The following is a 26936-nucleotide window of genomic DNA, read 5'->3' on the forward strand; positions in this document are numbered from 1 at the left end:
AACTGATTTTTTCAACGACGGACGTGGCTGGTGCAGCATTAGTGTTAGAACAAAATTGCAAAGTTGGAAAGGAATTACATTTACGGCTTATTTGCGCAAGGCTCAAAACAGAAGGCTAATTTTTTACACCCTCTACTCTTGCCGAGATAACGACGACAGCCAGTTTTTCAAGAATTTTCGAATGTCACTTGCAACTTTTGAAAGCTTACCGAAAATACCTTTAATAAAGAATAAACAGGATATTCCGTGCGGTCATTTTCTACCAGGAAAAAGCTTGTAATAAATCCATGTTTAAAATGAAAAGAATTCAATTGAGCTGTATGTACAATGCTTGTGTAATCGACGTAGTAGTTGCATCATTGCGTCGCGTTCGATTAACCACGCCCACAGTTGTGTTTTTCGTGTAGATATTATAAAGAATCTCCTAGGCTCTACAATGAATTATAGGCTTTCAGGCAATTTTAAACCGCGGACATACGCAGGGTTTTTCTAGGTAGGGGCAAACAAGGAATATTTCATAGGAAGTGGGGGGGGAACTAGTAATATTCTCCCCCATAATGGTGTTGTCCTTACAAAAAATAATTACTCCTTCAATTTGAAATTAATATGTTCTACTTAACTTCCTTCTGATAATTAACATAAATTAATGTGACTAAAATGAAATTATGTGTGTGAAATATATAATTTTAAGTTTACATTTATTCTCCAGGGGAATTTGCCCTCCTGGCCCCACTTACGAACGTCGATGTTTAAGTCTATTCTTTCTTAAAGCATTTCCAAATAATGTTTGTTGAAAGTAAGACATTTTCTCAACAGATGGCACTGAAGAAAGATTTAAAATTTGTAAGACGAATACGTAAATAATGTAAGAATTGGAACAAAATGTTTAAGAATAAAATTTGATTAATTATGGAGTTATTCATGGAAAGCAGAGGATTGTACTTGTTTACAAATATAAAATATATAATGATACGATGAAGCGATATTTCACTATCGGAAAACTGAGAACCTAATATAAGAAGCAGAGACAAATTTTCTCTTCCCATTCTATGTATAACGCAGATATTCTATATTTTTGCAACCTTTCTCGTTTCAGAACGGGAGAGGTGAAGTTCAAAAGAGGATTTCGGATCCGTCATATTAATCTTCAGGAGCTGGAAGTTCTGGACAAACTTAAAGAGAGTCAGACCTTTTCTTTCTGGTAATATTAAAGAGGCACGTGGCCACCGAATGTCCAGGAGGGTGTCCATACAAGAATCGTCAGGATTATGAGGAAGCTGAACTCTGAGTTCCGTTATGGTTCTCCGGAACTATACACGACATTCACGTCTATTTGTGTCCAACTACGCGCATTTTTTCTACTGCTACAGCTCCAATGAAAACCTCATGTTGTGAAGGGATATTCCTATTAAATAATTGTGTGTCTCGCTGGCTATGAGGGAAATTAATAAATCTAAAGTTGCCTGTTGATATCTCAGGTACTATTGAATATGAAAATTTAAAATATCTGAATCCGAAGAACAGCCAAATGTTTTGTACAGTGTCTCTCAAAAGTTTTAGGACAACGACATTATAAACTAGGCAACCCAAATTACGTAAAGCCCTTGTGGGTTGCATGTAGAGTTAGGCTCAATTTCAGGGTTGCCATATGCACAATAAAGTGAACTTAACAAGAGCTCATCTCAAGAAATCATCTCTGTCTGTGTGTGTGGTAGTTAAACGATCGGATGCCAAACAGTCGATATGTTGTGGACCTTCAAGATCCCAGGTGTGAAACATGTATGGAATATTTGATATGATTCTTTTTATTTTTGTAATTTAGCGTTGCTTTTCTGCCACTTTTGTTTAATTGCGAGAATAGTGAGAAGACATTCACAAAAAGCAATCATTCCCAAGCCGGGATTTGAATTAGGTACCCCTGGTGACGTAGAGCACGCTGTAATATTTCCTCAGTAGATAGCACTAGTAAAAAGTACAAGTTTCTAAGATGAATATATTTAGAAATGGGAGAACTGGAACAAACTTTTATGAGACTAAAATGTTGTTATTTATATAGTTATTAGTTAGAAGCAAAAATGATGCACTACTTCGTAAAAATTAACTACATTATGACATGCATATGCGAAAGTTCACTATCAGAAAATTGATAAACTACTATAAGATGCAAGGACAGAAAGTTTCCATCAATATCAACTACTTTTTTTTTCAACCCTTTAAGTATTTTATATGAATTATATATAAGCTTTCTTAGAGCTTAATAAACACCATTAAATGATTATGAGGTTAATGTACGTGGATGAATCAAAAAGTAAGTTACACCCCTTGTAAAAAACAAACAAAATACATTAGAAAGGAAAAAAAATATTGGACGAAAACGCATGAACATTTAACTTTGTTCGACATAGTCACCAAGGTGTTCCAAGCACTTTTCGCATTGTGTGACCAGTTTTCCGATTCCTTGTGTGTAAAAATTCCGTCCAATTTCTTTGAACCACTTTGAGACTGCTTCCTGAACTTCTTCATCTGACGCGAAATGCTTACCCCCTAGGTCTTGTTTGAGAGGACCGAAAAGGTGGTAGTCACAGGGTATCAAGTCGGGGCTATAGGGAGGGTGAGACCACACTTCCCACTTGAATTTCTGCAGTAAATCCTGTGTGACACCAGCTGTATGGGGGTAGCGTTGTCGTGAAGAAGAACAACCCCATCACTCAATCTTTCGGGCCTTCAATCTTTAATGGCTTTTCTCAGCTTCTTTAAAGACTCACAGTATGTTGCGGCATTGATTGTTGTTCCTCGGGGCACAAACTCACTGTAATCAACGCCTTCGGAATCGAAGAAGATCGTCAGCATGACCTTTCGAACCGTTGGATAGGTTTTGGCTTTTCTTGGTGGTGGCGAATCCTCGTGTCTCCATTCCATGGATACCCTCTTTGTCTCGGGAGTGTATTGGTGCACCCAGGACTCATCTCCTGTGATGATTTTGCTCAGAAACTGCGGACCATCCGTGGAATAACACCGAAGAAATGACAGTGCAGCATCAAAACGTTGATTTTTGTGCCCGTCGGCTAACAAGCACCCAGCGAGAGCACAGTTTACGATAACCCATCTGATCACGAATCAGCATAGACGCACTACCATAGGATATGTTCAGTTCACTTGCAATCTCTCTGATATTCACGAGGCGGTTAGCAGCAATGATGGCATTCACACGCTCCGCGTTGTCGATAGTGTTCACAGTTGCAGGCCGCCCGACAAGCGTTTCGTCGTTCACGTTCCATCTTCCCTCTTCGAACATCTGACACCATTTTGCGATCATGGGGCGTGACATCGCATTCTCACCATACACAACGACAATTTGGGGGTGGATTTCACTCCGATTATGCCTTTGTGCCCACAAAAATCGGACGACGGAGCGCACCTCAATGTTGGACGCCACCCCAATACGACGCGCCATACTCACACTGTGACTACTCGCATACTGAACCAGCTGAAGCACGGCTGCTTCTGGTGTGTGAAGATATCATTCCAAAAAGTGCTGCCACCAAGCGTGATTATTTTTTCTCTCCTAGTACAGGAACACGTGTCGGGTGTAACTTACTTTTTGATTCACCCTAGTACTTTAATTTCACCAAAAGTGATTCTGATATCTACAAAATCATTATGTTTATTATTCTATCAATTATTTCTTGAAAGTGATTTAAATCAATCCACCTTGGCAACACGACACTATTCTTCAAGATCAAAACAGCACCAACTCAGGAAGAACCAGTCAGTCAGTCAGCATTAATATACTGCTGGACAAAATAAACCGGACACTTTAATATTTGACATCTGAATTGCAATTACTTATGAATTATGCTCTCAGTTAAGTATTGAACAATTGAACATTCATTATTGAACATTTTCCATAGTTTTTCCGTTTTTATTTATTTATTTATTTATTTATTTATTTACTCGTATTTACTTATTTGGAACAGCTAGTAGACTCAAAATTAATTTCATGCAATTTTGTTTAAATTTATAGATTTTCAATTCCTGTTGATGTTATTTTGTTTAATGTCTAGTGCAACTGTCCCCGGTGTGGAGCAGTTTGTTGCAATATTTTAAATAAAAATAACTTTTCAAATGTTACTTAACAAAATTAGTATATTAACCAATTTCTACAGTCACTATAGTAACGAATAACAAACAAAATAACATCAAAATTGAACAGAGTAGCACAACAGAATTTTCTTCATTCTTTTCAGATTATGCTCAAAAGTAAATAACAAAATATAATTCTAAAATGTCTTTGAATTAAAGAACTGTTGCAATAGCCTCCTCCTCCGGTTGAAAACCTTGACATCATACTTTGATGTAGAAATACGTATATTTTTCAAACGTAACATCTTCAATATATCATCTTCTCTTCTTCTTCTTCTACTACTTCTTTGGCAGCAATCTTATTCCTTTCACATCTTCTTTACAGCCATCTTCAGTAGATTTCTTCTGTACTGCAATCTCATTACCATTACTATTTCATAACCATCTTATGTCCATTCAAAAAGGTTTTATTCTTAACGAGTGCACTTCTTCCGTTTGAAACTATATGTGCAAATGAAACCCTTCAATAAAAATGCGAACCACATTACATTCAACTTACATTATATATATTCCTTCTTATCATTCTTCCAGAGAGACACTTTGTATAATTCTCCCTTTTTTATTCGTGTCAACACTCTTCCTTGATACATTGACATACACCATACTGATGAGAATAGAAGCCAAACATAAGTTCTTACATAAAAGATAATATGATGATCAACAGAACAGTGATAATAAATTCATGCTGGTTTACACATGATAATAAAATACATAATGCAAACAACTGAACTCGTTTTTGCACAAAATTACAACAAATTCAACCCTTATGTACAATTAAAACATAAATCAGTATTTCTTAACAACTCCTTTCTTTTCTCCTCCGAACAATTAAAAGGTTTAATGTTTTCTAGGTTTTGTCTACCTTTTGTTCCCTTTCCATCTAGAGAAACTACAGTCGCACAATTATTTCTTACTTCTATTACCAAGAATGGGCCAATAAACAAATCATACAATTTGTAGATAGTTTTGTTTAAAGCAGAACTCTTAGCATGATTTTTAATCATGATTAAATCTCCTTTGACAATATTTTTAGTACCAGAGCTTGTTTGAACACCTTTAGAATTTCTTCGATGTTTAAGTTTTTCTTTTAGCTCCAAGTATTTTGCCTTCCAGGATAATTCTTCAATATTCTCAGGCCAATCGACAATATTAGTTATATTATCTTTAACTTGATCGTGTAAAAATAGTTCCGCAGGTGTAAAACCAATAGATTCAGAATATGAATTGTTCAACAATTTGACAACGTTTGTCAAACATTTAGCCCAAGATTTATGATTATCCTTGCAAAATAACCTCAGTAAACGCACAATCTCTTTATTGTAGCGTTCAATTGGATTAGCGTGTGGTGAATATGGCGAAGTAAAAATATGCTTGATGTTCTTGGAGGTACTAAAACTTCGCCACTCCTTAGATTTAAATTGTGAACCATTATCACTTAATATAATTAGACATGCAGGATAATGATGAAAATACGATTGGTTTAGTTTATTGATAATTTCCATAGATGAAGCTTTACGCAAAGGATAAACCATAATAAACTTACTTGCAAGATCCACTATACTTAGTATATATTGATAACCTTGAGAAGCTGGTAACGGACCAATCAAATCTAATGAAAGGAATTGATGTATTTTAGGAGTTAATATGTGAAGATCTTCTCGTGTGATACGTTGCACTCTCTGCTTTGACTTTGCACATTCAAGACAATTTCTCAGATATAATTTAATGCTGGCTTTCATGTTTGGCCAAAAGAAAAATTTTGAACACTTTCTGAAGGTTTTTGAATAACTAAAATGTCCACATAAATCATGATGATCATACAGTACCTTTTCCACAGCTTTTTTAGGTACAAATATTCTCCAGTGTTCAGACGCAATAGATTTATAGAATAAGATATCTTCATGCATTCTAAAATGTCCTCTGATTTCGAACTTAGAATCTCCTTTGTTTATCGCAATTCTTAACTTTTGACACTGCCCATCGTTCTGTTGAGATTGTACCCAATATTGTGGAGTATCTTGGGATAGGAGATCCATATTTGTATTATTAACGTAGAGTTTCGATGTGAATAAATCTCCCTGTGCCCTTGCAGGATATCTGCTTAAGGCATCAGCCACAATATTGGTAGAACCTTGAATATGTTCAACAGTAAAATCAAAACTTTGAAGTTTTAATGCCCAGCGGTTTAGTCTTGGGTTTAAACTTCTAGCCGACTGCAGCCATGAAAGTGACTGATGGTCACAATGAATAACAAATGTTCTTCCACTAAGATAAACACTAAACTTTTCTACTGAAAAGAGGATAGCAAGATATTCAATCTCATGAGTTGAATACGTTAATTCTGTACCACGCAATACTCTACTAACATATTGTATTACTAACGTTTCATCTTCATCTGATAACTGCCATAAAACTCCTCCAATTCCAACTTTGCTTCCATCAGTGTTAAGATGGAAAATTTTACTAAAATCCGGTTGAGCTAATACGTCAGGAGATGTAACTAGCTGTTTCAAATCATTAAAAGCTTGGTGATGATTCTCCTTCCAGTCCCACTTGTTATTTGATTTTAGTAAATCATACAAAGGAGCAGCTATCATTGCAAATTTGTGAACAAATTTTCTCCTCCAATTTACTATTCCTAAAAATTTCCTTAGAGCCTTCTTGTTTTGAGGAACTGGAAAATCCATGATTGCTTGGTTCCTTTCAGGATCAATATGAATGGTTTCTCCAGAAATCACATGGCCTAGGAAATGTATTTCAGTTTGGAAGAACTTGCATTTCGACAATTTAATAGACATATTAGCTGTCTTCAGAGTTGATAAAACATAACGTAAATGTTCTAAGTGGTTTTGAATTGATGAAGAGAAGATTAAAATATCATCAATATAAACAATCAGGAAAGAATTTGTATGATTGCCAAATATTTTATGCATTCTATCAACGAACACACTCACGGCACTTTTGATTCCAAAAGGCAAAAAATGGAACTCCATCAAAATACCTCTATAAGAAAATGCCGTAAACTTAAACGACCTTGGTGTCAAAGGAATCTGAAAATAACCGCAACTAAGGTCAATAGATGTGAAGTATTTTGCTCCCTTCAATCTTTGTAGTAATTCCGAGATAGGCTCTACCTGTGTCATTGGAGAAATTACGTGTTGGTTTAATTTACGGAAGTCGACCACTGGTCTCCATAAACCTCCCGCCTTTGGGACTATGTGGAGTGGATTCCTATAGGGAGATGTGCTTTCTTGTATGACGCCCCACTGTTGCCATTTTTGTAACTCTCTTTCCATATCATCCCGTCTAGCATAAGGAACAGGGTAAGTGGGTGCTATTATTGGCACATCAGTATCCAATTGTATATCGTAAGCTTCCACATTTGCTTTTTTAGGTCTGTCAGAAAATAAAACTTGGTATTCAAGAAGAAGATGAAATAACTGATCCAAACAATCAGATGGAAGAGTATTGTTCATGTACGCTGCACGCCTCATATCTTCCTCCGAAGCGATGTCAGATGTTCCTTCAATTTGTGAAGTGGTTGAAATTGGTAATTTGCAAGAACGTACTATTCCCTTCATTGACGGAAGACTTTCTTCAGATTGCACTAAAAACGGAGTAATTATTTCCTGACCTAATGAATTCGAAAGAATGACGGTTGCGTTGCTGTAATTTATAATCGCCTTATATTGCCACAAAAACGGCGAACCCAAAATTAAATCAGCGTGTAACTGTTTGACAATATACAGTCCCATGTGGAAAAACTCATTTGCTATTTGAACTGTTACATATTTGAAACCCATTACCTTTATACGTTGATCTCCTGCAAAGCAAGCCAAAAGTATTCCTTCTAATTGTTCCAATTTTGCTCCTGGTATAATTGAACTTAGAATTGTCCAGATTTTATAATCTAATAGATTACACTGACTTCCAGTATCAATTAAACAATTTAAAGACAGATCCGCAATTTTACCTTGTATTTCTGGATTCTCAATTTTTGGTATTGGAGTACCGTTTTCTGACATAATCCACTCTGGTTCAGAATCGTACCATTCTAATAAAAATGCTACAGATAAAACTTTATCTCTGGTAACGCCTAAAGATTTAATTTTATTATAATCCTTCAGACATTCCTTAACATGTACTAAATAAGGGTTATTAACTCTACCATCCAGCTCCTGTGCATTTATTTGTGGTAAGGTAAATCGGAGCATATCACCCTGCCTTAGTTGTTTAAGTAGTTAGAAGAATGTGCACTTGTGGTAGTAGTAGCAGTCGGAGTTAGGTGTTCCATATTTGCAGAATTACGCTGCAAGTTGGTGCTGCCTACTGTAACACTATTTTCCTGTGAACTATGAGATGCATTACCATACTCTATGGGTTGTTCATTGTAATTTCCAGTTCTACTATATCTTCTGTTATCAGATGTTGGGGTATTGCCAAGTCTGAAATTCGAATTATTTACGTTATTATTAATTCTTTCAGACCTTACAAACTGCCTTCTTGAGGGATTGCGTTCAAATCTTCTGGGAGATGGGCGATGATTTACATTGATTCCTGCATTTTCGGTCTGTGTTGTAGAATCATAAGAATTCCGCTCCACATTTACTTGCCTGACGAAGTATTTTGGTCTGTCGAAACTTCTCTCCTTATTAGCCTTGTCATCAGAATCTGTATTATCACCGGGCAAAGATAAACTTTTATTCTTTTCGCTCGAATACAAATCAATAGTCCTTAATTTCTGCGTCAGTTGCTTAAGATCTGTAATGTTATGGCAGCCTACATTCTTTGAAATTGACTCAGGTAGCTGTTTCAAAATCATCCGTATTACTTCAACTTTGTTTGGAGTTTCCACAAGGTTACAATAAGCAGAGTACGTTTTTAAAGCGTATGCTTCCAATGACAAACCTGAAGCTGGGTTGTATTTTCTTGATCGTAACAATGTCAACTGACTTTCTAATAACTCATTAGATGCAAACTGATCAAGAAATTTATGTACAAAGTCCTCATAAGAAATGAAACTCTTCTTTTCACTGTTGAACCAGTAAGCGCCTACATTATAAAAACACTTACGAATTATACATAATTTTTACTTGGAAGGAACACCAATTATGTTTAACATTGTAGTTAGTTGTTCGATAAATTCTCTAGCAGACTGTTTTGAAACATCTCCTCCAAAACGTGGCAATTGACTGAGTTCACTAACTCGTGAAAATCTATTGGAGCATGTATCAGACTGATTATAAGAATTCCATGTAGAATCATTATTCAGCCACATCGGGTTATAAGTACAGTTTGTTCTAGTACAAGGACTATGATTTACATTTAAGTCATCAGGAAACTGATCATGGATTAAGGAATGACATGTACTTTGACGTTGGCAACCACATACTGAAGTTTCAACACCTGTGAAATTGTCTTTATTATCACAAGCAACATAAGTTCTAGAAGGTATGGAATTTCTGTGAGATGTAGAACAAATTTGCTTTGATGTGTCTGTAGCACATAAAGAATTAGGTGCATTATTTTCAGTATCACAAGTATGTACGTGCTTATTATCATACAGTAAAGAGTTGTTCAACGAAGAAAGACATGAATGGTTATTGAGTGAACATGTACAATGGATTTTGTCAACAGTAGGATTGCTATTACTAAATTCAGTATTATCTAAAACACAATGCCGCAATGCATATGTATTCTTGCCTTGTGAAGTGGAAGCTTTAGCAAATTTATTTCTACTTTTATTGTGTGCACAATTTGGTTACATTTCCCTTTACAGAATTCACTTCAGCATCAGATGTATCATAGCCAGAAGAACCTGTATAAAATGTTTCGCATTTATTGTGTTCACTGAAAACAACGTGCTTTATTTTAGAATTTAATCTTGTATCAGTTTGGCATGCTATGTGCCTATGTTCATTAATAAGTGCATCAACATTACTTAGTTCTTTATCTGGTTGTAGAACGTCTCTAACCATACTAGTACAAATAACATCGCTTTGCTCTAAGTTAATACATTTCTCATTTAAATCCTTAAGCATAGAATCAAATTCTTGCAACTTTACCTGCGTAGTATTCATATTTGTTTGTAGTGTACTTATAGAAGTTTCATGTTGGCACAACTGTTTTGATACGTGTTGTTTTAACTCATCATCATGATGGTCTAGTTTTGATTCAAGATCACTGACTTTCGAATTTAATAAAGTTACTTCATCATTTATACGTTCATTTAGTAACTTATTAGCTGATTGACAAGAATCAGAAACCTGCTGCAACTTATTTTCTACATGTTGGAATCCTTCGTTCAGTTTTTCAGTACTTTGCTGCAACCTAACCAATTTTGTACCCCAAACTTCACAGTTTGTTTGTAAACTTTCACGCAGCGTTTCAGCGTTCTGATCAAGTCTATCTTGTAACCTATTCTCCAAAGCTTCAGTGTTCTGAAGTAACCTATTCTCCAGAGCTTCAGTGTTCTGAAGTAACCTATTCTCCAGCGTTTCGGTATTCTGGAGCAACTTGCCTTGCAACCTATTCTCCAGAGCTTCAGTATTCTGAAGTAACCTATTTTCCAGAGCTTCAGTGTTCTGAAGTAACCTATTCTCATGTTGGGCCAAACTCAAGTGAAAAGCAGATAAAATTTGGTCAATATTGGGATTTACTGTATCCAAGTATGATTTTAGAGTGAATGGATTGAATTCTGGCTTGCATGCCTTACAGTAATAGTCTTCTTTCATAGAGCTGAATATTACCCAGTGAATAACTGTAAGACCCCTACAATTTACGTGTTCCCATTTCTTGCATGACGTGCATACAATCATGCGAGTGTCAGAAAATCTGTCCTTACAACAGAGTAAATCCTCCATTTGCTTACCAGAATTGTCCTCTTCGTTGCTTACTTCAGCAACATCACTGAGATCCGGTTGAAGGCACACACTACTTCGAAGCACGTAAGGCACTTCTCTTTTCTTCATTCTAGCATTATCAGTTCAGTTCTTATCAACTTACAATTTTCGAATCCTGGCTCTAGGTCGCCAATTTATTGCAACTGTCCCCGGTGTGGAGCAGTTTGTTGCAATATTTTAAATAAAAATAACTTTTCACATGTTACTTAACAAAATTAGTATATTAACCAATTTCTACAGTCACTATAGTAACGAATAACAAACAAAATAACATCAAAATTGAACAGAGTAGCACAACAGAATTTTCTTCATTCTTTTCAGATTATGCTCACAACTAATTAACAAAATATAATTCTAAAATGTCTTTGAATTAAAGAACTGTTGCACTAGAGAGGCATGAATTTTGGTTCATAGTAACCATAGTAACAGATATTATTGACATTGTCATTGCTGGTGTTTTTCTTGCAAGTGTATTGTAAGTTTGATAGCTTGAATTTTGCTAAGATTTTTTTTCTATTTTTTTTTGGTAGTTTTCTGTAACTTCCGTTTATGTTCTAATTGAACTTATTAACAATAAATTTTAATTTGCTTTCTGTTGAATGTATTCAGGTTTTCTTATTTCCAATAATTTCTGCAACATTTAGTTAGCCTTCCAATCAGAATTTATGCGTTATCACAAAAAATGCAAGTGTCCGGTTCTTTTGTCCAGCAGTGTATTATAATTTTATAGTTTGAAACCTCTCCCATATAATAACCGGAGGGGTAAAGTTGAAAGATGGTGTTTGTATCGGTTGCGATTTTCATGTAGGTATTGTAAGTAAACTCCCCGGCTACATTACAGATATGCATACACATATTTGTCCTTCAGACAACTTAAAACCATTGGCAGGATTTTTCAAAGGATGGTTGGGGAGGCAAACTAGGGTTGTTCTTCCCCATAATAGTGTTGACCCCTCCAAAAATACTTTTTTAGTTTGAAGTTATCATGTTCCACGAACGCCCTTCTGGGACTTAAATAATTATATGGGTGAAATATGTTATTTTAAGTTGACATTTGTTCTCCAGGGAGAGCTTGTCCTCTTGCACCCACTTTTGGACGTCAACGTTTAACACTATTAAAGCTTTTCAAAATAATCAGAAATTCATCATGTATATAGTTATATATTGTCTCAAAAGAGGGCACTGATGAAAGATTAAACATTTCTTAGACGAACACCTGCAGAAGTGTGAGGATTTCAACAAAATTTTCAAGAATAAGATTTTATTAATTACAAAATTATGCGTGGGAAGCATATGGATGTACTATTTTACAAGAATCAAATATATAATGATACGCACATGCGAAGATTTACAATTGGAAAATTGAAGAATGAATATAAGTAAGGGATCAAAAAGTTAATATCACATCTCGCACAGTCAGAATACCTTAGAACTTAAGCTGATCTTAATATCACACACTTGCACTTGAAAATAAACTTCTTGTTAGAAATAAAACTGTATTAATCTTGAAATTATTGCTCGAGTAAATAAATTACAACATTCATTTTAAATATAACGTTCATCAGCCGTCAAATTCAATAAATCACGTCACCTAGCAACCAACACTAAACAATCGTAAGGTTAGTCAATAATCATTGTAACAGACTACAAATTTGAGGCAAACAAATTATGACATCATACTCGTATATAACACAAGAATTTATTTTCTATAACAACATATTAAACACTGAATTAGTAAATTATGTGGGCGCGTAACACCTGGTATCTGTGCCAAACTATGGGCCACATTTCCACCTGGTGGTAAAAATTTGAACTATTTTTTCTTCTTCAGCATTCGCTTCCCTATGGTCTCCATAGCCTCTATACCAAGTATTAGCTCAATCTGATGCTTCGAACGGGCTCCAGAGGGCTCTGAGTAAGGGAAACTTAATGCTAAGCGCCACATTTCCACCTGGTGGTGATTTTTTTTGTCCTCTCAATGGTCTCCTTAGCATCTACACCAAGTTTCAGCATAATCCGATGTCTCGGCCTCCAGAGGGCTCTCAATAGGGGAGACAAACCTGAACTCTGGGTAGCATTGATTTCCTACCTTCCTTAACTGGCTACACTGAAACAATTTCAATTCATTCTTTTTGTTTTTAATGCTTTTATTTTCGCAACGTTTCGTTAGAGTTTTCAAATTTCATTTCAATTTTTTTAATATAGTAAAACTTCTCAATAACGGACAGGCCTGGGGGAAACATAAATGTCCGTTATTAGGAAGTGTCCGTTATTGAGAGAAAAGTGTACGATGTTACACAATAGGATAAGCATATTACAGTACGTACTTTACGAACATGATGTTGTTTTTTCCTACATTCAAGGAACAAAATACTGTACTACATACGGTGAATTTAAACTTACTAAAGTATCCCTACATACATTACAAATTTCAAAATAGAAAATACAGTATATATAGTGTAATCCTTTGTTAGTAAGTTGTTTGCGTTTCTGCGACATCGTAGCAGAAGTGGCATACACTTCTCAAGATAACCACAAAGAATACTGTCTACTGTCTGCACTTTTAAAAGGAAATACGTTCGGTGTAGCATGAAACCATGCACGCTAGTTCGAAATACTGGCCACTGTTGTGTCGAATTCCAGGAATTGCGACCGTTTTCTTTCAGGCTGTCCGTTATTGAGAAGTTTTATTTGCGTTGGGGATGTAGTTTTCATGTCCGCGTCCGTTATTAAGAATGTCCGTTATTGAGAAGTTATATTGCCATTAAACCCCTTGTATTTCTGCCGGGGAATTTAAAAATGTCCGCTATTCTGAGATGTCCGTTAGGAGAAATTTTACTGTATTAAAGAACATGACCTTTTGACAAATCCATTACATTTTGTTAATGCCCCAAGAAAGTTACTGGCTGTTTCTACTTAAGAGGAATCGCATTTTTAGTTAACATACCTAAATAAGCAAGTTTGTTTGAGAAAAGTGAAGTGTCCCGGGTTCGAATCCCGCTCGGGGTTGGTTGTTTGTGAATGTCCATTCATCTAATTCATCACTCATCCCCATCTTCGCAAATTAGCCAAAAGGCACAAAACGCGAAGTAAAATAAACTAAATCTAAAAAGCAAGAAAGTAATGGATTTGTCAAAAGAAATTAGCTTCAAATACTAAAATTTTGAAAACAAGTTCATGAAGCCAAATAACGTTTTGCGACAAACGAATTTTTTTTCGAAAATTGAAAGTCGAAAGACAGATAGCAAAACGTGGGGGAATTTAAAAAAAAAAACACTGAAATGAAAAACGTTTCTGTCAACGAAGATCCAAAAATATATTTTTTTTTTTCAAAACGTTCATCCCTAATTATAACCACCGGGTACTAGGTTTTTAAAGGTCCAGGAATTTGAAACAGATTCAATTCCGGTCCAGGAGAGAATATTAGCAAGCATAAATGGGTTCTGTGCCGTATAGAATCGTTTTATCTTTAAAGTACGCGTATTTCAATTCGGTCCAGGAAATTTTTTTCCGGATCAGTTTAAATAGGGTCCAAGTTCCGTATTCTAACGGGGCGTAGTTAGAGATCTGTTAATTCATTGAATTTTCTAGCCTAACTATTGCTTATTTTTGGGTGAGTAGGATCTTGACACATCTCACCCAACAGGTCGTTAGGTGCCGGGGATTGCCCCGAGTTGATAGCTTCTTGGAGATGAGGCCTGTACGATAACGGTTTTATGAGCGTATTGGAATGAAACAATACGCAACTTGGACCGAATTTAAGTTGTGCGAGAGAAAAAGGCCGGATCTTTAAAAATCCCAGTGTAGTGGGGGGGGGGGGTTAATGATCCAGTAGTTGTATATTAATTCAATTTCCGTCTAGGAGAGAAAATTTGGATCGTAAAGAACCTTTTCTATCTGTAAAAAAAATTCGGTCCAGTAACCTTTGTTTCCGGATGAATTTGAATACGGTGCAGGAACCTTATTTTTCCGGATCGATTTAAATCCGGTCCGAGTTCCGTATTGAAATTAAAAAAGTTGGACCGAATTTTAATTATGCTAGAAAAAAGATTCCGGTCCAGTTGCGGAACTCAATGGAACCCATTTATGGGTTCCTGGACCTTTAACAACCCTGCCCGGTACCTCCAGCGGGGCTCGAACCCGGAACCCGTTGGTTGCCCCCATCGGGGACGCACTCGGGTATCTACTTCCGAAGAATGAATTATCGTGCAGCGCCTATATAGATCGTTGAGTAATGTCTTATCAGGGAAAAAAAAAAGACAGCAAGAAATGCATGATAGCGGTTCGTCCTGCGAAATGTTTACCCGTTTGGCAACCGACTCTACGTGACGTCCTCGCTATTGAATCGGAGCCAACAGATCGCGCATCACGCCTTGGCATAAATCACCGAACGTGACCGTCACGTGCGCACTGTGTGATTCCGCAAGTCAACAAACTACGGAAGTTGCGAAGAGAAGAAAAAAAAAGGGGGGATTGTCGTGTTAAATAACGAGCCTTGAACTTTTGAAATACGATAGTCAACTGTTTTTTTTCTTATCGCTTTTTTTTCCGCGAACAGGATGAGGACATGTACGTTGCTATAGAAACTTGTCGTTCTTATTTCATTCATTGGGACGGTGTTCTTTAAACATACTGTGATGAGTGAGGGTGTGAGGATGTCATATGTAGGTCATGTGTGTGTGTGTATATTTAGTCTTCAGTTGAGCGGAATGTGCGTAATGGTTTGTTGTTGCAACTGTGGCGGATTAATGATCTAGTCTTGGGGGGTGTGGCCTCATTTTTTTTTCTGTCAGCCACCCAGGACCTTCACCAGGCCAATGTAAAAATGCCGCCCCTCGCACGACTGTCAAGGGCATATCCTATCCCTTACCTGCGATTGCTAGCAAACTTTAAATCAATACATTCATCAACAATTTTAAAGTGGAATTCAAACCGTTATATGCCTCCCCACCGGATATAGAACCCAGTATCCCCTTGATTACGAGGCAGCGACGTTATCACTCCGTCATCCGGGTGGCTAGAGGAGTTACGTGTGTGTAGCTTGTGCGTTGATAGGTAAGATTATCTTAGAGAATTTTGGGTTGGTAGGATCAAGTCTGGTGGAATAATTTTCAGGTGGGTTTGAAGTGGTGGCTTCTTATATTCTTTCTCTCTTTTGTTCTCCTTTTCATCTCCTGTTTATGTTTGCCTCTGTTTCTTCCTTAGGTTATTTTGATATTTTTTCCTCCCACTTTTCGGCGTGTTTCTTTCTTCCTGCATATCTATTTCTCTTCTTTCTTTCTTTTTCCGCTTCTGTGTTTCCGTTTCCTTCTTTCTGTCATTTCCTTCCTGCATTTCTCTATTTTTCTCTCTTCCTTTGTTTCTCCATCTTTTTCTTTATTTCTTCCTCTCGTACTCTTGATTTTCTTTCTATGTCGTCGTAAAGGGTTTGCCAATTCGTCCGGGAGACCGAAGTCCCCAGTTCGAGGTGCCAAACAACTCTACCGCTGGTCAGTTGGTTCAGGGTTCCGCGGCCGCCCGATTGGACGGTCGTCGGTCCTTGGTTCGCGTCTCCGGTTAAGGAAACACGAATCCTACCACCAGCTAACGGTTTAATTCCAGGTTCGTGTCACCGGGTCGGTTATTTACACCTCCGGCGGTAAGCCACGTCGTGCATAAAGTGGTGCTGTTATTCATTTATAGCAATAATAATAATAATAATTGTAATAATAGAAAACTATAAATCTTCTGGTCAATGGATACAAGCTATACAGCTTCAAACTCAGGACTAAAACCAAAAATATCGACCATACGAGGATATACATCTATACATATATATAAATGAATCAAAAACACCCGTAGGATAACGAATATATACGTGTATTCGGCAAAAATAAACACAACAATGATAATATAACACATTACTTGTACATATCCCCTCGCTCTCATTCCATCATGCACTCACACACACACACACACGCTGCAGGGGTGAACACAATATACCATTACATGATAAAATATCTAACCGCCTCTTTGGTTTATTTCCCGTGTACCTTCGAATATTTGAGGTTTCTATTAGCCCCTTAGGCTTGCTTTCAATGTAAATACGCGCGGCCAGCACACTGTCACGTATGAGACGCGATTAGCTAGGTGTCATAGTTACAAAAGTAAATAATAATTGACATTACACATTGTTGAGGCACTACAATGCAAAAAAAATAAGCACACACTAAATGAGTGACAAGAGGAAATTAACTGGATTACAAGTACACGAGTGCTGATAATACAAACAACTGTAATATAAACTAGGATATATTCAAAATGATTAACTCGGCTATACTATTTAGTACCTAGTTTTCTACTACCTATATATATCAAAGAGCACGGTAAAAGTCAAATAATTAATTATATAAATACTCGGCGCGAGAATAGGAAAACAATAACAAATAGTAGGTCCTTTACATTTTTAGAATTTCGAAGGGTGAGCGAAATAGGTACTTAATTTTTGAAGATTTATAGTACTTTTGATTTGATTGGCCAAAATAATTAGTAATTGCAGGCAACATTGTTCGATTTCATCTCGCTTTGTGTTATGACGAACCAGTGGCGACGTAGGTGGACAAATGTTCACTCTCACACATAAAGAGAAAACTGGAGGATACTATACCGACTCAATGGCGGTGTGGTCCTTGTCAACGGTCCTCGTTGCGGCGTCCCGACGATACTCGTGGCTATGACAGTCTGTCCTCCTGGCGGGCAAAAACTGTCTCTTCGACTTAGACGTAACATTCATTTTTCTTCCTATTTTCCATCGCGGCGACGAAGATGGGCGGAAAAAGCACCTCGCTTCCATCTGTCTGCTCGGGGCGTTGCATCCGATCATGGCTTCAATGGCCGTCCGGGGATATGCAGGGCGTCGGGTCGTCTAAGCGCGGACGTCGTTTCATCTCTCTCTCTCTTTTCTCTATCTCTTCTCCTTTTCTCGGCGTAACATCCGTCTCACTGTTGTACTGTCGTCTCCCACCTGGGTTGGCAATGCGAGTTGTCGCTGCGGCGTGGCTTTAATCTCAGACGCCGTTATGCAAGCGTCGTGGTGCGGTTCTCTTGACTTAAGGCGCCGTATAGTCAAGCAAGGGTCGTGGCTTCTTCTCTTGGCTTCATGGCAGCAGTAATCGGAAACCCGAAGGTCCCGTCCTTCTCGTAGTTTTCAACCGCCCATATTTATTCAATGTCCCTCCTTACAAAAAAGGGAAAAACACAACTGGAGCACGTGAAACACGTAATTAACACGGCCTCAATTCCTGGCACTGTCACTGTGATCACACACTCACGACAATTAACACGACGCGGTCGAAAAGTTAAAACAAAGCAAAGTTCTGTATCTCGCGCAAAGTGACGCGGAGATGCTGTTCGGTCTGAATATGGCGCTAAACTGTGTCGGTCCTCTGGAGTCCAGGGGTATTTAAGGAAAACTTGAAACTTCAAAAATCAACCGCCTCGCAGTTCGTTAGCTTAGAAAAAATGCTGGACGGTGGTCTTTCTTCCAGGCTCGTTGTCCACTTGGGAGGTTTGGGGGTGAAGAAAAAAAACAGAGCAGTCCTCACACGTGTTGCGAAAGAACTCCCCCTCGGTCGGCAACTCGGACGTTGTTCCATTCGTTGAACAACTAAAAGTCACCCTTAGTGTCAAAAATTCCACAAGTCGCTATTGTTTTCCTACCCTCGCCGTCTAGAACCGAAAATCCAAGAAAAGCCAAAAAGCACAACTGGCTACAGAAAGTTGTTAAGAGTATTTACGAAATTCTAAAATATACTCGCATAAACTACAAAAAAGACTGGTGACAAAAGTAATTGTCACATCGTCCTTTCTCAGTTTCTGTATCCTTTCTTCCTCCTTTTTCTATTTTATTTCCGTCTCTCTCTTTTCCTATTTCCCTTTCCTTTCCCCGTGTTTCTCTCTCTTTTTATTTTCCTCTTACTTTGCCTTCGTTTCTCTATTTTTCTTCTTGTGTTTCTCCATCTTTTTATTCTACCTTCCTCTGGTTCTCTTACATGTTTCCTTCCTACATTTATGTAGTTTCCTTTCTCTGCCCTTTTCCTGTGTTCTTTTTCTTTTCCTCTCTCTTTTTTCTCTGCTTCTCTATATTTCTTTCTCAGTCTCTCTACTCGTTTTTTGTTTCTCTCTATTTTCCTGTGCTTCTCTATTTCTTTCCTCCTCTCTCTCTCTTTTTCTTTGTCTGCGTCTTTCTGCCTTCATCTGTTCTCTTTGTCCTTCTCTCTCTGTGACTTACTTCTTATGTTTCTCCCATTTCTTTATCTCTCTCTCTCTTTTTCTATCCCCAGATGCCTGTGTCGTTCTTGGGGGCGGGGGCAAGAGATGAGCTGCAGATATTTTACGGGGGAAGGGAGAGCCCACCCTCACCCACCCAGCCGTCTCTGAAAGTGTCATCACCTACATGGTAAGGCAAGGAGTGAAAAGGTTTCCTCTCCTCTAAGTGAGCATGAACTAGTCTCCTCCATGCTGCAGATAAGCGGGCGTTGTCTTGAGAAAGTGAAATTATTTTTATTGGACTGCGACCTTGGGGAGTTGATGCCAACAGGAGAAAGTCCCGATTTAATCCAGAATGTGGTGGAAGTATTCACCACACCATGTAGCTCTCTTGCTGGTTCAAAAGGTTGTTCTTATTTTTCCTCTCTCACACCAATCCTTCATTCTATCTTTGGTTCTTTCCTTTTATCGTTCTTGATTTATTTCTATCTTCTTCTCTCTCTCTCTCATTTTCTACACAAACCAAACCCTCTGCACACTATCTCTTCCTCGACTCCTTTTCTCTTAGGGGGAGAAGAGAGCCGAAACTATAGGAGAGAGAGAGAGAGAGAGAGAAAGAGAAAGAGAGGGAGATGTCTCTCGTGGTTGAACGGAAAAGAGAAAAATAAAAATTTCGAACGAGAGAGAGAGAGAGAGAAAGAGAAGAGAGGAAAGAGGAACGAAAGAAAGAGAAAGAAGAAAAGAGAGAGAGGAGGGAAGGAAAGAAATATAAAGAGGAAGAGAGAGACAGATAGTTTCGGCTCTCTTCTCCTCCTACGAGAGAAAGGAGTAGAGGAAGAGATAGTGTGCAGAGGGTTTGGTTTGTGTAGAAAATGAGAGAGAGAGAGAGAGAGAGAGAGAAATGAGTGAGAGAAGAAGATAGAAATAAATCAAGAACGATAAAAGGAAAGAACCAAAGATAGAATGAAGGATTGGTGTGCTTGATTGATGTCCAGAGAGAGAGAGAGAGCTTCTCCCCCCAGGAAGGGGAACCACGATAGGAAGAAGAGAGAGAGAGAGAGTTATCGAGAGAGATAGAAAGGAGAGAAGAGAAGAAGGAAATCGATCTCTAACTTCTTCTTCTTTTACACCTTGCACCCCTCTTCTGCTTTTTCTTCCCCGTTTCTCTCTCTCTCTCTCTCTCTCTCTCTCTCGCAAGAAGGAAGGAAATAAGGTCCTTGTATCCTAGTGGAGAGGTGCTTAGCCCCCCCTGGCCAGCTTGAGAAGGAGAGAGAGGAAAGATTGTAGTGAGGAACAGCCGAAAGGTCCCTCGCGTAAGATCACTACTAAAAATTTCCCGATTTTCGCGTCATATATTTGAAAATCCAGAACTACAACATAACAATGAAGGCAGTAATTAACAATTATAAAGATTTCCGCAGCTTGGTATCAACAAAAGGGAGTATTTGGTGAGATGCTCTTCACATTTTTGATCAGTGAAGAACACAAGTCATAGCTTGACCAAGATGAGATAATTCCCATGCCTTATCGTTACGATCTACTCATGCCCCTGCGTTGCCAAAGTGTGAGACGTTCTTCAACACCGAAAGTAGAGTAACGTTGTTGAAGTATTGGAGAGCGAAGCGAGGGAGGGATGTTATACACTGGACAACACGGATTACTTAGACACAAGTAAACAGAAGCGAGAGGAGAAACAAATGACTATCCACTTTAGTTCTTGAGTTTGCAGGGGTTCTTCTCATCTTCACATTCTGTCTACATGGACCTTTTCTTGATCAGAGTTATCTTTATTGCAGTGTTCCGCAGTGCTGGGTTTCGAGCGTAGCGGCTCTCAGATCCGCGCGCTACCCAGCGTCGTCCGTGCGAACTATTTGGCGCCCGAGCGAAATCCTCTCGCCTCAGCACTCAAATGTGCACCCTGCTTGGTTCAAAGTTAGCAAACGCGCTTTATCAGCAACAAGGCGAGAGACAATACAATAACAAGGAGCCTAAGTGGACATGTTCGAACTTAATATGAGAATATCGTCATCCGAAGGTCTTCGTGATGAGGAAATATTTCAATCCGTGCTTAGTCTGTAAACGTGAATCAGCTGAACGTGTCTTGACGTTGCGGAAGGTCAGGTTCCTGATGTGACGTTATGGTAGATTCTGCATGTACGCACATGTCAGGCTATTATTAACAACTGATTGTTGGCGACTATGAAAACATATATTCGTGCACATTTCTTTTGTTCAAAATATAAAATCTACATCGGTTGTTACACCATGGCTGTACAGCAGTAGAAGAAGAATATTTTTGGATTTATGGGGACCAGTAGGGGGCGAGGGGGCCAATTGCCCCTCCACTTTTCGCCACTATTGCCCCCGCACTATGCTAAACCTTACCTACAAAGGGAAATATACTGTCTCCCCCACCAGTTTTGTCAACTTGCCCCTCCCCCGGTTCTGGAACCCAATCGCCGCCACTGATGGGGACATAAGATACAGTCCCCTTATATGTGTTCCTTCATCAGTCAATAGGCTACATAAAGTAGGTTGATTTTACTTCGCCTTTTTGCCACTTTCTCGTCTATCAACTTATTTGAAGGGGGCTACAAGTGGTACAATTCGGATAAAAAGATTTAGGACAGTACTGTGCCTCTATCCAAAATTCTGGTTGTATTCCCGTACAAACCCCGTTCCTGCGCCACTGCTGGAGAGGACCAGATTGATAATGGTGGCTCGGGAGAATTCAATTGGGGAAGGCTTGGAGACCATTATAATCATTTCTCTTCTGATAGAACCAAGATAGTTGGGTCGGGTCATAAGTTCGTAGCGTTCGGTTATGGATTGGCAACACTGCGTTGCCAAGAGTTCCTTGTCCGTTATTCCATTGTAGTTGCTTAGTTTGTAGTTTTGTGTTCGTGAAAACACAGTGTATTCTAAATCTTGCCATTTACACTGCAGAAGCTTTCGCAATACGACAGGCATTGCTTCGTGTACAAGAGAAGAAGTTTAATTCAGTTATAATTGCAACCGATTCAGCCTCTGTGCTAAATTCTTTACAGTTTGCATCATGGTCATGTCATACGGAATGGTACATTGTTAACATAAGAATACTCACACTGAAATTAACTAGATTGGGATATGATATCAACTTTATTTGGACACCTGGTCATTCTTTAATAGAAGGGAACAATATAGCAGATACTTTGGCAAAATATACAGCGAATCAAACAATCCAACAGCCGCTTTCACACACTAGAAAAATACTATTTACTGACTGGCAAAGCTTGTGGACAAATACTGGCACTCAATGCGGTAAGGCCTACTATTCTATACAAGAAAGAATTCCAAAGGAATGTTGGTTTAAACAGATTCAACTCTCCCGGAGTTCCCTCACAACTATAATGCGCTGCAGGTTAAATCACGCTATCGCCGCAGCTCACCTTTACAAGAAGAATTTAGTGACTTCACCAGTTTCTTTGTGCAATGAATATACTGCAACTCCGAACCACATTATATTTCAATGCAAACTTTATGAAACTTACAGAGAACCATTTTTACAGGAATTGTACAGGAGTGGACATTGACACTGCCTTGTTTACTGACATCTCCTTCATCCTCGATAATCAATATTCTTATAAAATATCTTAATAAGTCGAATATAATTCTGTAAAAGTGTAATGAAATTTGGTAACTATTTATTATGAAAGGAATAATTGTGAGTAAATATTATGTGCATACATGTATATAATACCAATTGATAAATTGTTAACTGGTGCATGGATTTTGTCCACAACCAATACATATTTTATAAAAATTAAAAAAAAATATTCTAAATCTGAGCACATTTTGTCTATTTTGTGGGCGAATCAAGTTCAGCAGTAGGAAGTCTTTCCTAACGAAGCTGCTCTTGAAACTTGGCTAACTGATTTCTTCAACTCAAAAACAATTTGTGCTGTGTACGGGGCTAATGCCATATACTGAAAGCACAGCAGTTCTACAGGCGAGGTGTCGAACTCCTCTCCTCAACGTTGGCAGATGGTTATTGACATAGAAGGCGACTACATTACTGACTGAGTTATTGTTGTTGTGACTGTGTATTGTTAGACTATAATAACAATGTGTCATCTTACCACCTGTGTACTTGTGTTAATTAATTATTGTATTCCTGTTAACGTATGTTATAAAACGCCATGAACTTATGTACTGACCCCAATACATTCCCTTCATTTTACATTGTCTTATACAGGGTTTCTATAAATTAGTTATACAAAAGTAACCGTTAATTGTGAAGAAAGTGTATGTGTAACAGAAAGGGTTTATACATCAATGAATACAGCATATCTTCATGGACTGCATTTTGCAGACAAACGAGTCTCTGGCGACTGGCCCTGGTCAGTATAATTTTGTGGGTGTTGTCCTGTTTTTTGTCCTTGTGTGTGCTGAGTGATTTTTAGATATGCAACGTTAGAGTATTTATTTGTAACGATAAGGGGCTGGACCCCGTATAATGTGACGGGTGCAAAATAGCCTAAGTGCTGACACACCCAAAATTTTAAAATCAAATTCAAATATCTTCAAGTTCATTGTCGCACGTTGTTAGTTTCAGACGCCGCCACTGGAGGCGTGAGCGTTTGTTTATCTTACACAAGTACAGACTTGGATTGGTCGCAGCTGCCTGCATTATCCGGAAGTGGAGGAACAAACAGACGTTCTTTAATGTAACCCCAGATAGAGAAATCCTTTGGGGCACCCATCAGGCGAACGAGGTGCCCATTTAATCGTTCCACCACGACCAATCCAAACCGGTGCTTGTGTAAGATAAACAAACGCTCACGCCTCCAGTGGTGGCGTCTGAAACTAACAACGTGCGACAATGAACTTGAAGATATACTGTATTCATTGATGATACACATACACTTTTTTTCACAATTAACGGTTACTTTATAGAAACCCTGTATTTTTTTAATCTCTTTTGGGTTAAGCCATTCATCTAAACTTTTGCTGTTCTTTATTGCATATTTATATATTTTTTTAGGATACTTAACTGTATTTTCCCCTTTGGGCATTGTTTTGTTCATATTAGTTTTGATCAAGTTGATTTAATCTTTAAAGTTGGCACGCCTAGCTGAGGAACGGCTAGTGACGTGCGTGTGGGTGCAAGAATGTCAACGCATGAGGCAAACGATGTACTCTCTAGCCTTCTTGAACCCGAAGCTTTATGGCTGCAGCAACACAAGCCTTAAATCTGTCCCTATCCTGGGCAAGATCAATCCAATCTTTCCATCCTTACCGATTTCCTTTAGGCCCATCTCAACATAATCCCTCCATCTTCGTCTTGGCCTTCCTACAGGTCGCTTACCATCAGGTTTCCCAACAAGATGTAACGTACTCGGAAGTTGAGGAAAAATCCTTTTTCTTTTCCTAGTGTCCGAAGACGAGGCCCAACATAATATATGTTCATTTCGGGTCATTGTAGGCCAGAAAAAGGTGGGTTTTATTCGCCCTTTTTTGCCTTTTCGGCGTTTTTTTGGCTTATTGGTCCTTTTTTAGCCTATTTTTAGGTCTTAACGGATTTTTTGCAACTTCACCCTCTTCCGACTACGTTTTTACTGCCCATTCTCAATTCGAATCATTATCAGATCATCACCTCTTAAACATCCTTTCTGTAGTAAAGAAAAAAGAAATAAATAAATATATTTTTGGACGACTGAAGCAGGTACGGTACAAGGTCCTTTAACCGTAACCTGTCTGGAAGGTCGCGCTGTAAGTGGCAACTTTCTTTTGTTTTGAAGCTTTCAGTTTTTTCGCACTGTGTTCCATACCACTAAAATTTTGTATTTTTTTTATTCATTAAATATCTAATTAAAACTGAAGTTATCAATTAATTTGGATCACATTTATAAGTCCTTTTTTCCGTTTTTAGGTCCTTTTATTTATATTTTTAGGTCTTTTTATAGGACTTTTTTTGGCAATTTATAGGTATTCATCTTCAGAGCCCTAGTTATAATAAATACATATGTAAGGATAATTTGTCCTATGTAATATAATCTAGAGGTATTGTGACTTCTCAGACACCCTGTATGATACATATAGATTCTGCATTGAAATACGTTGACTGGCTTTAACGGGAAAAGCACCGCATGTTTAAATACTCTATAGGTGGCGCTAGTCTTCAGTAAATACGTACGCATCTTACTTTCTTTATCTATCAATACCTGCCGTGACGATTTCTGAGGAGTTGCGTAACCCGGACTCCCCCGGCTGCAACCAGTTGGATGCTAGACTTTGTCATTTGTCACTATCTCTGTTGGGTCGAGTTGATATCAGCATCCCATTGAACTGTGACACTCCTGTGATCTCATTTTCGTCCGTGTCGCGTCGGGTATGTGTTCATTTGCACTTTTGCTATTTTGCGTCTCTTTTCTGTCCATCTTTGGCTAATCGCGACGATGAGGATGATTCGCAGCCGGGAATTTGGGTGGCGAGATTCAATGTCGACCAATCAACGCGCTGATCAGTAAACGATGTGGCTCATGTGAGAATTCTTTTGTAGTCATCCAAACCCTCACTGTGAAAGCAACTTAGAGTTGCTTTTGAAGTGGCAATAACTGTAACTGAGTTACTTTTTAATGTGAATAACTGTATCTCAGTTACTTGTTAAGAAACAACTTTCCGAAAGCTGGTCATCAGAAGAAATCAGAGTTTAAAGGGAGAGATAAAAGGACATGAAAAATAGTGACAATGAGAGAATGGGATAGAAATAGGTCAGATACGAGCGTACACACACCAAGGGAATGAGAGAGAAATAGAGAAAGCGGGAGAGAAAGATAATAGAAGAAGCGAGAAAGAAATAGGAACAAAGAAGCGTGTGAGAGAAATAGACAAAGAGAGTAATAGAAGATTGTAGAGACAAGGAAAATAGGAAAAAAGATAGAGAAGGAAAGAGAATAGAAGATTGTAGAGACAAGGAAAATAGGAAAAATGATCGAGAAAGAAAGAGGATAGAAGATTGTAGAGACAAGGAAAATAGGAAAAAAGAAGGAGAAGGAAAGAGAATGGAAGATTGTAGAGACAAGGAAAATAGGAAAAATGATCGAGGAAGAAAGAGAATAGAAGATTGTAGTGACAAGGAAAATAGGAAAAAAGAACGAGAAGGAAAGAGAATAGAAGATTGTAGAGACAAGGAAAATAGGAAAAATGATCGAGAAGGAAAGAGAATAGAAGATTCTAGAGACAAGGAAAATAGGAAAAAAGAACGAGAAGGAAAGAGAATGGAAGATTGTAGAGACAAGGAAAATAGGAAAAATGATCGACGAAGAAAGAGAATAGAAGATTGTAGTGACAAGGAAAATAGGAAAAAAGAACGAGAAGGAAAGAGAATAGAATATTGTATTGCAACCAGCCATGAGGGAGAGTGAGACTCATATTATTAAAAAAAATAATTACCGAGAACTTCTTTTATTTTTAACAATTAATTCATCACCCAATAATCAAGAATAAACATAGGTTCCAGGGGAATGTTTGGTATAAATGAAGAATATAGAGAATGTCTCTAATTACGTTAATATTTGGTATACTAACTAAATTTGGCCTTCTAATCACGAATCTGTTGTTAAATGCCGCGGACGCGTGTAAAAATTCACGGGTAGCCCCACG

General features: G+C 38.0%; 1 protein-coding gene across 1 annotated transcript; it reads right to left on the reverse strand.

The window, feature by feature from the left end:
• Nucleotides 1-3037: 3037 nt before the first annotated feature.
• LOC145996324 (protein GVQW3-like) lies at nucleotides 3038-3454 on the reverse strand. Its single transcript, XM_083132754.1, has one exon. It carries the CDS (start codon nucleotides 3452-3454, stop codon nucleotides 3038-3040), a length of 417 nt encoding a protein of 138 aa, XP_082988880.1.
• Nucleotides 3455-26936: the final 23482 nt, after the last annotated feature.

Source organism: Lepisma saccharinum, chromosome 12 (genome assembly GCF_977018435.1).
Source record: "Lepisma saccharinum chromosome 12, izLepSacc3.1, whole genome shotgun sequence".
Lineage (NCBI taxonomy): Eukaryota > Metazoa > Arthropoda > Insecta > Zygentoma > Lepismatidae > Lepisma > Lepisma saccharinum.